This window comes from Anastrepha ludens, chromosome 4 (genome assembly GCF_028408465.1).
Source record: "Anastrepha ludens isolate Willacy chromosome 4, idAnaLude1.1, whole genome shotgun sequence".
Lineage (NCBI taxonomy): Eukaryota > Metazoa > Arthropoda > Insecta > Diptera > Tephritidae > Anastrepha > Anastrepha ludens.
In genome coordinates this window covers 84,881,518-84,894,541 of record NC_071500.1, presented here as the reverse complement: position 1 = coordinate 84,894,541, position 13,024 = coordinate 84,881,518, and the positions used below count along the sequence as shown (strand labels likewise).

At 40.3% G+C, this 13,024-nt stretch overlaps 1 protein-coding gene across 1 annotated transcript; it reads right to left on the bottom strand.

Moving 5' to 3' along the window:
* Positions 1-6,325: 6,325 nt before the first annotated feature.
* On the bottom strand, positions 6,326-12,341 carry LOC128860022 (toll-like receptor Tollo). The gene has a single exon (XM_054097233.1). The coding sequence runs from the start codon at positions 11,571-11,573 to the stop codon at positions 7,266-7,268; it is 4,308 nt and encodes a 1,435-aa protein (XP_053953208.1). The 5' UTR covers positions 11,574-12,341; the 3' UTR covers positions 6,326-7,265.
* Between the last annotated feature and the right edge of the window lie 683 nt (positions 12,342-13,024).

Sequence of the window (13,024 nt, the reverse complement as noted above, 5' to 3'; positions counted from 1 at the left end):
ATACTAAAACTTATGAGCTAATCGTATTTCTCAGTTAAATTAGTTACATTCTCAGTATAATAAATGCATTTAATTGGCTGATGGTGCGTCCGTTAGGTGAGCGAATGTGCGCAAGAGAGTGAGTGAGTGCTGCTGTATCCAAAAATATGGAATGCTTTTTAAATTTTCTTCCTTTTCGGATTGCTGATATTTGTTACACAGATTTAAGCGCATAAAAGTTAGCTGTTGCGAATTAAGGGAATAGAATTTTTTTGAGTGTGAACTTTCGAGTTTCTATGAGTGAGTGGGCGGAGGGAAGGAGTTATATTTTGTAATACGAAAATTATTTTGTATTATAAGAAAATTATATTTTCTGTGAGATGTTTAACAAAAAAATGCTTATAGTATAACAAAAATTTAATTTCATTTAGCCATTTAATAATTTAATCCAGCCATCTGACGAAAATAAAAACCAAAATGTGTTGATATAATTCGCTGAACTGAGGCTAATTTAGCACAAAAAAAAGGTAACAAAATCCACTTTTTGAACGAAACTAAGCATATTTACGTTCGAGCGAATTAAAGGCAAAGAAATTATGATTTAAAAGCTTGAACTTACATCATTAGAAGTTTTCACTTACACCACAAATCAAAACTATCTTTCTCATGTTTTTGTGCACTAGTCAATAATCCCATGTGCTAAGATTTCGATACTTTCAAATGCTGTTTGTAAATATTGAGAGCTTTTAGTTAGCTGGTTGCTTGCTAGGGAGCTTTAGTTTTTTAACAAATTTTTTGTGTGGAGGATCTACGTGTATAAGCTTCAGCTGTCAGCAGGAAAAAAGCTTTCAAGAGCTTTCATGATTACACTGTAGCTTTTACATTAGGTTAATCAACTTGCAACTTGCATCGAAAAGCATCCAAGCAGCTTAACTTTCATTAAAAGCTTTGAATTTTAAAAAGCTTTGAAACACAAAACTTTCAAATAAGGTAAGCATTTTTCCTCAAAAGTTTTTAGAAAGTTTTGAAATTCATAGAAAATTTCACAAAATCTTAAAATTCTGGAAAGTGTTGTATTTAATAGCCATCACATAACTTTTTAGTGCCTAAAAAAAGAGAACTCGGGAACTTTCATGACGACATTGCTGCTTTCACATAAGTCTTATCAGCTTCCACTAAAAGCTTAGAATTTGCGAATGAATCGAAATTTATAGCAGATTTTACATAATATGAGGAAGTGTTCTTGAAAATTTTTATTGTGAGTTTCAGAAAGTGCTAAAATATATATAATAGCTTTGATATAAGTCTAGGCAAATTTCAGTAAAACCTTTGACTTTAAGAAAGCTTTTGAGACACAAAGTAGCTTTCACATAAATATAGGCAACTTTCTCTAAAAGCTTTGATCTTCAAAAAGTGTTGAAATGCGTAGAAGGTTTCACATAATCAACTTTAATTAAAAGTTTTTAGGAAGTGGTTAAACTCATAATAGATTTCACTAAAGGCTAGGCAGCTGTCACGAAAAACTTCGAGTTTTAGCAAGTGTTGGTATATAGGAAGTGTTATATATTAGCTTTCACAAAAATATCAGGAACTTTAATGACCACATTGTAGCTTTGACATAAGTCTAGGCAGCTTTCACGAAAAACTTCCAATTTTAGGAAGTGTTGATATATAGGAAGTGTTATATAATAGCTTTCACAGAAATATCAGGAACTTTCATGACCACATTGTAGCTTTCATAGAAGTCTGGGCAGTTTTCAGTAAAAGCTTTGAATTTGTGAAGGCATCGAAACTTATAACAGATTTGACATAAGTCTAGGTAGCTTTCGTTAAAAGCTTTAAATGTGAGAAAGCCATAAAATGCATAGTTGCTTGCACATAAGTCTATGCAGCCTCCGTGAAAAGCATTCAGTTTCAGAAGGCCATGAAATGCATAGTAGCTCATTATCTCATAAACCACAACAGCTTTCATTAAAAAGACTTTAAATTTCAGAAAATGTTTAAATTAAAGTATATTTCTGAGATATATGAAGATAATCATATCACAGCTTGCATGCTAAGATGAAGCTTTCATTTGTCTGCTTATTAAAGCTCTGGAGTATTAAGCTTTTAGCAGTACCTTATTTTTGTAAGTTTTCATGCCAGATTAAAGAAGTTTGTTGCCAGAATGCATTATCACTGCTTTGCAATGGTTTTTTACTAAAAAATTGCTACCAAAAAATTTTTTACAAAAAAATTGCAGTCGCTCTTTATTACCAAAAAACCAAAAAAAAACGCTTCACCTCCATTAACAGTTTGCTTCCTCAGTCTTTGCATGTATTTATTGTATGTCCTAAATTTATAGCCCCTTTACTTGTTTTCGGTTAGACTGTTTTCTTTACAGTTTGCGGCTGTTCAAATTTATTTCCTTTAGTTTTGTTGCTTTTCTTATTTTTAACTAAATTACTTTGCTGTTTTTTTTTTGTTGGTGCTATTATTTCTGTTCAATGCCCTGCAGTTGATTTGCTTGCATGTTTTTCATGCCACTGTTGCATGTTTACGATCACGCTGAGCGCAACCCAAAACAAAAAGAAGAGGAAAACGAGGAATAAAATAAAATTATATTATATTCATGCAATCGACGACGAAACGAATTACAGTCGACAATGCGCCCAGCTCGGTCAAGTCAGTCAGCCAGTCAGTCCGTGAGCAGCATATTCAGGCAGTGAGCCAATAACCGATATACGTCAGTCACTTTTTTATGTTGCCTGCTTGGGTTGGCAACAATCGATATTCACGTGAAGTTGGTCGCGCTGTACGTCTGCCTAACTGTCACTTTGTCGTCGAATTGTGTTCATGTTCGCTTTTTTTTGGTGTATGCCTCTTCTGGTGTTTGGTTTTCTACTCATGCCCATTTTATTGTTCTCCCTCCTTTTTCTACCTTCCAGTCCCTATTCACAGTTCATCTGCTTTGAGAAACAGCACCTACTTTCGCCTTCTCTCAGCCTTTCGCTCGTACGTATGTATGTACACCTATTCGTTGTTGTTTTTTGCTTTTCATATTCTCGACCCTTTTCTCTACTTCTCTCTACCTACATCTTTGACTGATCTTCAACAGTACTTTATTACAGTGCCGCACAATCCGGTCTGGTTCGAATTTTACTGTTCAACGATCTGGCCGATCTTGCTGCTTGCTGTCGCCGTCGACGTCGCCGTTGACCAACCGGCCGACCAGGCGTACTGCCGTGCGGCGATACACTTGGCGACTTCTGGCTACCTAATCAACCCTGCGTCGCTTTCGGTTCGTCGTTCATCGTTTGCATTCAGCTGTCTGTCTTTCTGACTATCTCACTATGTGGTTGTTTGGCGCGTCCGTTCGTCAGTTCGTTCGTCTCTCTCTCTCTCTGTCTCTTCTAGCTTGATTACCTCTGCAGCGCGGCTTCACCTTTTCACGCTCGCCTTTTTGTATGTGTTTTTTAGCGTGGCTATGTGTGCGTTTTGTTACCATTTTTTGTTGTTGTTACTTTATTATGCCATTTTCTGCAACCGGCCAACTACGTCTGCACAGTTTTTTGTGGCCACTTTGTTTCTGCATCTACTCGTACTTAATTTCTTAGCCTTCTTTTTTCTTATTGTTCACCGCCACAATTTTGCATTGAACTTTTTTCTGCTTACTGCCTAGTTTTTGTTATTCTTTAGTTGTTTTCATGTTTTTCTGTTTTTGTTTTTGTTTGTTTGTTTCATTTTTTTTGTGTGCCTTTTTTCTGATTGTTGCATGCAACATCAATTTTCTGTATCGCTACGGCGCACAGGAAACTCATAATGGGCAGTGAGTAAGAAAAACAACTTGATATAAAGTAACAAAAACAATAACAACAACAATAAACACAACTATAGCACTCTACTTTGAAATGTAAAACGTGCATAATAATCAACAACAACAACAACAATAGCAACAACATTTTCACTAGCAACTACTAAGAGGAGAGCATCAGCAACATTCCCAATCATCGCATTACGTATCGGCGGCGCACGGTTGCGCGGTTGTGCGGCGACTTGATTGTGGCGCAGCGGCGGCAGCACCAGCAGCATTGCCATGGCCAACACAATATTGATGCGGTGAAGTGATTGTTTTTGTTATTGTACATATAGTTGTAGTTGTCGTGTAAAATATGCACATTTTTGTGTGCGTTTCAGTTTTCTGCTTTTATTTGTGTGCAGTTGTTTTTGTTTTAAAGCAAGTGGCAACAGTTTTTGCTGGTAGACTTGTAAATTATGTAAAATGCCCGAAATGCGAGCAAGCAAGTCTCTCGTTGTGCTAAGAGAGCGAAGCCTGCAGTGACACTTGAACTGTGTGAATTTTCTATTAGGAGGCGAAGTTTAAGAATTTCGTAAACAAAATTTACAAAAATTTAATTTATTAACGAAATTAAAAAAATATTGTATTTGAATTATTTTATATGCAAAAAATTTTATTTTCTAAAATTTAGCTTGGAGTATTCACTAAAAATGTTTAAAATGTTACCAGTTTTCAGCAAACAAGAAAAAATGAAATTTCGGCCAACATTTTTAGTACTTTTTTTTGCAGATTTCTGGTTTTTAGGTAAAAAAAATTAGGGCAACAATTTTTTATATTCAAGCTATGACTTCTGCCAATATTTTTTCGTTCAAAAATTAATCTTGAAGCATTTACTAACTGTAAAATTATATAAGTTGGCAATTGCTGGGCTTTAGATTAAAGGAATTGAGCACGAAACATTTTTTAAGTGCAAAAATTAGTTGTTGATATATTTTAGTTTTTATTTCCTTGACAATAAATTGAATACAAAATTAAAAAACTTTTTTTCAAAAAAAACATAAAATATTTGGTTGCTCAAAAAGTAATATTATAGCCAAAAAATAATTTAAATTTCAACAATTTTTCTTTTTGTTTTTTTTTTGAGATTTCTGGTTCTTAGGTTTAAAAAAACTAGCGCACCAGTTTCTCAAATTCAAAAAATGAATTTTGCGAACATTTTGTTTTTTAAAAATTAGTATTGCAGCCTCTACTAAAAAGACAAGCTATGAATTTCGAGAATTTTATTTCGGAAAGCATCAAAATGAAATTTCGGTCAAAATTTTTGGTATTTCTTTTTGCAGATTTCTGGTTTTTAGTTTAAAAAATTAGTACAACAAAATTTTATTGCGTCAATTTTTTTTGGACTTCTGGGTTTTAGATTAAAAGAATTCAGCACGAGACTTTTTTATCGGCAAAAAATGAGTTTTTGAAATATTTTTGTTTTTATTTTCTTGACAATAAACTGAATACAAAAAAACAATGTATGTAACATTACAATTTAGTGTCATTCCTAGACGAAACATGGGGCGATTGGTTGCACAAAACCTCATTTTGTAGCCAAACTAAAAGAAAATTAAAATTCGAAGCATTTTTTCTTTGTTTTTTGGAAATTTCTGTTCCCAAAATGTGCACCTTTTATTGGACGTAGATAAGAATTTCTGCAACTGACTTCTAATTGAGGTCGAAACATTGACAAAAACAAAAAAAAACAATAAACGAATTTGTTGTTGTTTTTTGAAACAGCCTTTGGGCTCATAATATAAAAGTAAGAAGTAGTCAGCTCTTTAAAAAATTGTACGAATAGTCGAGCCTAGCAAGTGCTGCCGGTGAATAGTTTTTGAAGAGATTTTGCCAAGTATTTGGGAAAAAATGTTTGGAAAATAATTAAATTCATTAAAAAAAAAATTAATTGAATTCTCGATTTTTAGCAGGTACTGCCCTTGCAAAGTTTTTGAAGTAATTTTGTCAAATGCTTGGAAAAAAATGTATCAAAAAAGTTTTAAAGCACCAAACCACTGAATGCCCGATTTTTAGCAACATTTTGCCAAATATTAGGAAAATAAATTAAATTAATTAAAAAAAATTGTTGAAGTCATTTTGCCAAATATTTGAAAAGAAAGTTTGGGAAAAAAATTAAATTTATTAAAAAAGTTTTAGAGCACCAATTTAGTGAATTATCGATTTTTAGCAGCATTTTTCCATTAGTCTTGCAGCTCCACCTAACCTTCAATGCATTGCTGCAAGTATACTTTCTTCTGAAAACATTCCCAAATGCCGTTAGCTGCGATGAAGCTACTAAGTATATTTTGGAAACACCAGGAAAAAGCCTAAAACTCAATACTTTGCAACTGGCTTACACATTAACCAAGCCCTAAAATCAAACTTCATTGCAGTCAAACAAAAACGTCAGTCGCTCTGTCAAATCTCGGTTCGATGGTCATTCAGTGAACAAGCAGACGACAACTTTAACGTGACTAACTGCTTTCTTTTTCACGAAAAACACAAAAAATTAACAAAAAAAAACAGGAAAATAAAAAGCAGAAAATTAAAAAAAATATTCACATTGACAAGCAACGTTGCACACAAATCAAGCGCAGACACTTACACATGTACACACATTATAGCTCAATACATACATACAAAATACGCCAGATATGCACAATGCGCAAAGTAATGGCAACATGTTGCCAATAGTCATGTTGCACGAAGTAAATGTTCAATGCCAAACAGTGTGCGACTATTGACTGTCGATTCGTTTTTTGTTTTGTTTTCGAAATAGAAACGCTGCGCTTATATTTTTACATACTTAAATGAAATTTTTGTATATATATGTGCATGTGTATGTGCGCTAATGTGTTGCAAGTGTTGCATGCAGCTCCTCTTTATTTTCCTTTTTGTGTCGAAATGTTGCCTTTCAACAGCAGATATTTTTGTTTCACCGATTTGTTTGACCTGAATTTGGGAAATGTTTGCAAATCGCTGATCGGAAATTCAAAATGTGAAAGGCAAGTGTTGCACACATGATGATAGATTTGTATGTGTGTGTGTGTGTGTAAGTGAATGCTAACAGCAAATGATCATAGCCTAAAATGGTACGTAAGCTGAGTTTGATGAATCAGCAAAGTGCTTGAAAGAGAATGTCAAGGGTCTGAACAAATTAAAAAAACAAAATTTAGCTGCACACTTTACGAAAAATAGAGCGCTAAGTTATTGCAGGTTTTGAAAGTCGTAAATTTTTTAAAGCCTTCCCTCACAATTTCCCGCTGCCACACTTTTGATGTGCACTCGAAGGCCTACAGCTTTTTCGTACAGCCTCTTCAACCTTCAGCGCTTGCGCATAACAAATCGAAATTCGCACTCACTCTTTCCCTACGCACCGTACATCAGCCACCCCCCACCTGCTTCACCTTCGGACGTTTCACCCACACACTTACATTAAAATTGCATACTGCACCGCTCAGCGTCCATCTTAGATGTGCACGCCCATTGTACGGCCGGAACTCTGTGAGCTACCACCCGCCGCCGATGACTGTGTCGTAATGCTACGCGGGCTGGGACACGGCGGTGGCGGCAACTGCTGCTGTTGTATGCTACTAGGTTGCGCGCCCGCACCAGACGCCGTCGGTAGTAGTTGTTGTGACTGTTGTGGCGGCAGTGGCATTTGCGCGCACTGCACAGGCGCTCCCATTAACATTGCCGCCTGCTGATGCTGTTGCTGCGCGGCGACGGCCGCAGCCGAGTTGTTTCGGTTGTGATTTTGTCGACTGCCGTTGATATTGTGATGCATTTGCGACCGGAAGCTGGCATGTTGCAGTTGATGGTGTTGTAGTGACGCTTGTGGGTGCATGTGATGCAGATGATGACTGCCGGGCCCACCGATGTTGCTGCCCGCGCCGCCATTGTTGCCTTGTGGCAGCATGTGATGCGGATGGTGATGATGTGCGGGTGGCAGTTGGGCGATGGGCATGTGCACACCTACGCCGGTGCAGCCGCCAACGCCACCGCCTGCATTGCGCATACGTCGCTGATTGTTGGGCACATCGGGCAGCGCGAAACGCAACTTTTCCCAGAACAGTTTGTCACCCCATTGCAAGTATGTGTTGGTTTTCAGATAGAGACGCAATTCAGGATCGATATCCTTTTGCGGTACTTCGCCGAGCACGATTAGTATGAGACGTCGCCGCCGATCACGTAATACTGACTGATGCGCCGATTTGAACTCGAAGCGGCACCACTCTGATTTGATGAAATTCTCGGAAAGCACCATGATGGTGCGTCGTGAGGTGTCAATAGCTTGCACTATAGCATCGGCCATGTAGCCGCCCACGGGGAAATCGCGATGGTGTAGACACAATTTGTAACGCGTATCACCCTGTTCCAGCATGGGTGCAAGATCTTCACACACAAATGCCTCGTCCTTGGAGCTGTACGAGATGAAGGCATCGAACAGTTTTTCCCGTTCATTCTTATCGACATCGCGATTCGCATTGCAGAACAACCGTATGCCGAAACGTGAGTGACACCAGACGCGCATTTCTTGGCGAAAGATGAACACGAGCAGCGTGCAAATGATCACGAAAACGAAGCTGGTCAGTATGGCAACAAGTATGGGCACATATTCGTGCATGGGTGGCTGCGAGAGTATCATTTTTGTGGAGGTCATATTGCCATTGATTATCTCATTTTCACTTGGATGAGCGCCATGACCGCTGCCACCGGGGTATTGGCCAGCGCCGAGCGGCGACTGATGTTGTGGTGCTTGCAAGCCACCATTGCACGCCACAAAGTGGGTTTGTGCATCCAGTAGCGGATCGCCGCTGAGGTAGATCGCTAGCTGTTCGCTAGCCGGTGGCTGCGCATTCAAGACGCTGTTGTTGTTGCCAGCAAAAGTGCCATTGTTGCCAGCGAGCAGTGAGCAACGCAACTTCGCCTTATCCTGCACCGCCTCGTGTCGATTGACATAATCGCGCAGCTTGTCGATAAAGTCGCAATTGCACGACCAAGGATTGCCAGCTAGTCGCAGCTCATTTAGGTAGGAGGGTAGGAAATTCCAAACGGCGAACTCTGTGATGGCGTTGTGATCGAGACGCAAAATCTTCAGGTGATAGAGGTGGGTGAAGGTGAGCGTGTCAATGCTGGCTATGGCATTATGTTGCAAATATAACTCCTGCAGATTATCCAGCCCTTGAAACTCATTACCATTTAATTGACGCAGGTTATTGTGGTTCAGCTGCAGCACTTCGAGCTCTAGCAAGCCGTAGAATGTGCGATTGTGTACAATTTCGATGCGCGAGTGATTCAGATGCAGCACTTTTAGACGCTTGCGCCCAATAAATGCGTGGCTTGAGAGTTCGCGGAAGTTGTTGCCATCCAAGTAGAGCTGTGTCGCGTCCATTGGAATGTGCGAAGGCAGTGTGCGGTCGTAGGCGGAACGCGAACAGTCGACGACGTTCGATGTCCACGATTGGTCATGGTAGCAAGCACAGCGATCTGGGCACTCCATTTTGCAATCACATGCATAGAAGTCACAGCAGTGGCATAGCGCAAAACAGTGCGCCTCGTATTTGCAAAGGAACTCGTTCGACTTGGCTTCAATGAGCGGCACGTGCGTCTTGCCGCGCGCATACGACAACTTGCAGTAGATCTGATCGAGATCCATGAGCTTCGGTTGCGTGCGTGACTCGATGTTGACCTTCTGCAGCCAATCTAGATTACAGTCACATTGGAATGGATTGTGGCCAATGTAGAATTCGGGTATGTCCTTGTCGTCTGGAATGGGCGAGAGCCGCAAAGCATTTGGTTCTAGCGTCGTGAGTCGATTGCGTATGAGGTCGACGCGCGTCAGATTGGGTTTCTTGAAGAACGTGTATGGCTGTATCTTGCTGATCATGTTATCGTTCAAGTACAAGACTTCCACGCTATTCGGTATGGAACTTGCTGTAATCTCGCTTAGCATATTTGAGCTTGCATCAAATGTGCTTAAACTTAGCTCATTTTCGATTTCGAAGTAATTCCCCAGCTGCGTTATGCGATTGGCACGCACATCTAACCACTGCAAACCGGTCGGTATGTGCGAGTAGTCGAACTTCTCCAAGCGATTATCCGAAATGTTTAGCCACACCAAATTTGGTAACTCGGTGAACAGGCCATCGATGCTCTTCAGTTGGTTGGCATCCAGCCGTATGGCCTGCAGCTGCGTGTTACGATGCAGTGAGCCGCCTTCGATGCCTTTGATTTTGTTGCCAGACAAATTCAGTATCTGCAGCGATGTCATGCGATCGAATACGCCGCGCCGTATGAACTCAATGGCATTCTCGGTCAGCCGTAAGCCATACAAGTTGCCCATCGCCGAAACGCTGGTATTTTCAATGTTCGTAATTAAATTCTCGCCAATGTCCAATGTCTTTAGCAGCGGCACAGCGCTCAGTGCGTCCGGTATGGTCTGCAGCTTATTGCCATTCAAATGTAAATCCTGTATGCTAGAGCAGTTGCGCAACGCTTGCGTGTCTATCTTGGTGATGCGATTGTAGTCAAGGCTCAGCACAAGTATGCCATAAAGGCCACGCAATGTGTGCGGGCCGATCGCGGAAATGCGATTGTTCGAAAGTATGAGCGTATGCAGGTTGGCCAGATCGGCGAATGCACCGTCCGGAATGTGATCAATGTAGTTCTCCTCCAGCTTGAGTATCTGCAATGAGCTGAGCGAACGGAAAATGCTGGCTTCCAATTTGCTAATCTTATTAGCAGACAAATCAAGCAGCACCAAACGCTTCAAGCCGACAAAGGTGGCCGCATTGACCCATTGTGAATTCAACTCATTCGCAGACAAGTCCAATACGAGTAAATCGGCAAGATCGCTAAATAAGCCAGGCGCAAGCACATTAATACTGTTATTCTTCAGATAAATCTCTTTCACGTACTTCGCCTCTGCAAAGAGTTCAGGCGGCAACGAGGTCAAACGGTTGCCCGATAGATTAACAACGGAAAGTGACACCAGACCCTCGAAAGCGCGATCCGCAATGAAATTCATGCCGTTACGCGCCAAATTCAAATTACTCAAGCGCCCCAAACCGGAGAAAATCGCAGATGGCAGATTGGCAATTTTATTGGCGCTCAAATCAAGATGTGTCAACGACGAGCCGCATATGCGCGATTTGCGTGTGCTAAGCGAGGCGCTAAAATGGAAATTGCCAATATCCTGTATCTCATTGTGTGAGATATTCAAGTGTGTGAGCACCTTCAGCGGGCACACCATACCGTCCGGTATCAGCCAGATATTATTCAAACTCAAATCTAAGCGATCGAGCTGACGGAATTCACTAAAACTGCTACTCCCAATATCCAGCGACATGGTGGACCAGTCGCCGTTGTGCGTGCGTATCGTCAAATTTCGCAAATCCTGCAGACCACGAAACGAGCCTTCTGTGATGTTGCCCAGCTTACAGTATTCGATGGTGAGTGCGCGCAGCTCCACCAGCGAACGGAACGAGTCCGGGCTGAGGCTGCTCTGGAAGAAGAGTGCATCGTTGCACTCCAGCCGCAAACGTATCGTATTCTGCGGCTGTATGACGCTGAAGTTGGTGTTCTCCAGCTCCGAGTTGATGGTGCGCAGGTGGCAGACGAGCGTGATGTCCGCTTCGCTGGTGCCGGACCAGCGGCACTCGTCGGGCGCCTGATAAAGCACTGTTTTGCTAAGCGCCGCGCCGAGCACGGGTATGATAACGGTGATGAGGACGGAGAGAATTGTTTTGGAGATGAGCGTCATTTTTGTGGACATTGTGTTGGTATGTGTGATTTAAATTTTTTTTATTAATTTTGACTTGATGCTTTAAAAAACGATGCACTTTTTTTTTGATTTTCAATATGTCGGCTTGTGCGATTTTTCTGTGATTTCTTGCACAAATGCACAATTGCACAAAGAGCACAAACACACTCACACACTGACAAAAACACACACTCGTCTAGGTGTTGCTGATTTAGGCAAAACGTTATTTCTTTAATTTGCGCATTTTTGGCAAAATTTATGCGTTTATTGCAATGCAAACAAAAAAAAATGATTTTCAATTCTTTTTTTCGCACAAATTTTATGCCACTACACCATTTTGTAGCAGAGTAATTGGCATCGTTGTTGTTGCTTGCTTTTAAACTTTTTTCATGTGCATTTATTCATAAATTGTTTGCTTGTGGTAAGTTCGACGAGACGCGCAACCGGAAACCCGTAATCCAAGTGGTGTCTGTAGCGTACGAAACGAACTTGTAAGCGTTTAAATAAATTTGTTGAGTTAGTGATTTTTTTAATTTTTCCAATTTTTTATGTGTACTCGTATATTTCCTTTACGTTTACTTTAAGTAGAGCTTATTTCGTTTTATTATCACGTTTTTTTTTCGATTCCCTATTTGCTAAGTTCAGCACTTGCACTTCAATTTTTCTTTTGTCAGCACTTAAGTATGCATGTATATGAAATACATATATTGGCTGCTTTTCTTACAGATCTTCAAATTCTTGTCACAGGCACAGCAAATACGTGCGATCAACACGAACTCTACTCACGAACTGATTACTCAAAGTGCATGCAGTCGATTAACTACTAAAAGTAAATGCCAAATAGTAGGCTGGAGCAGCTAGAGCGCGTATGAGACACCAAATAAAATGCATTGCTAAGTGGAGTAGAGTGAAGTGGAGTGATGAGTATATGACTGCGAACGTTTGTTGTTAGTCCAGTGAGCAGGAGAGTCAATAGGTAAGATGGTTTGTTTGAATAAGAAGTAGCCGCTGTAGTTCGCTTCACGTGCTCATAGGTATTCAGTGCTAGTAAGAGCCCGTTTTGTTTAGAGTGCTGAGCAAGTGAGTGTGCGAGTATTGGTGGTTGATCAATGATTCTGGCATATGAAGGCTATACGTATGCTGTCTGCGCTACTGTGCGCTAACGCTCACATAACTTTAAAACGCCTTTGGCTTTGACTTTGAGCTTGCATTTAGTACTCAAAACCAGTTTGAGTTGGAGTTTGCACATTAAATTTGAGAGGCAATCAAAAGTTAATCATCGAGTTTTTATGAGTCCAAGTGAGGGATGTGCATTCGGTAGAGAATCGTACGTACATACACATTTGTGTGCTGCAAGCACAACTATGGCACAAGCATTGTGGTGTGGTGGCTGTGCGTGTTTCGAAGAAAAAGCAGCATAAATATTGCTGAGTTCTCTCAAATAAATCCCAAACAACTTTGAT

Bases quoted from the DNA above. Each gene is read 5' to 3' on its own strand.
- LOC128860022 (XM_054097233.1), bottom strand. From the start codon at position 11,573: ATGTCCACAAAAATGACGCTCATCTCCAAAACAATTCTCTCCGTCCTC.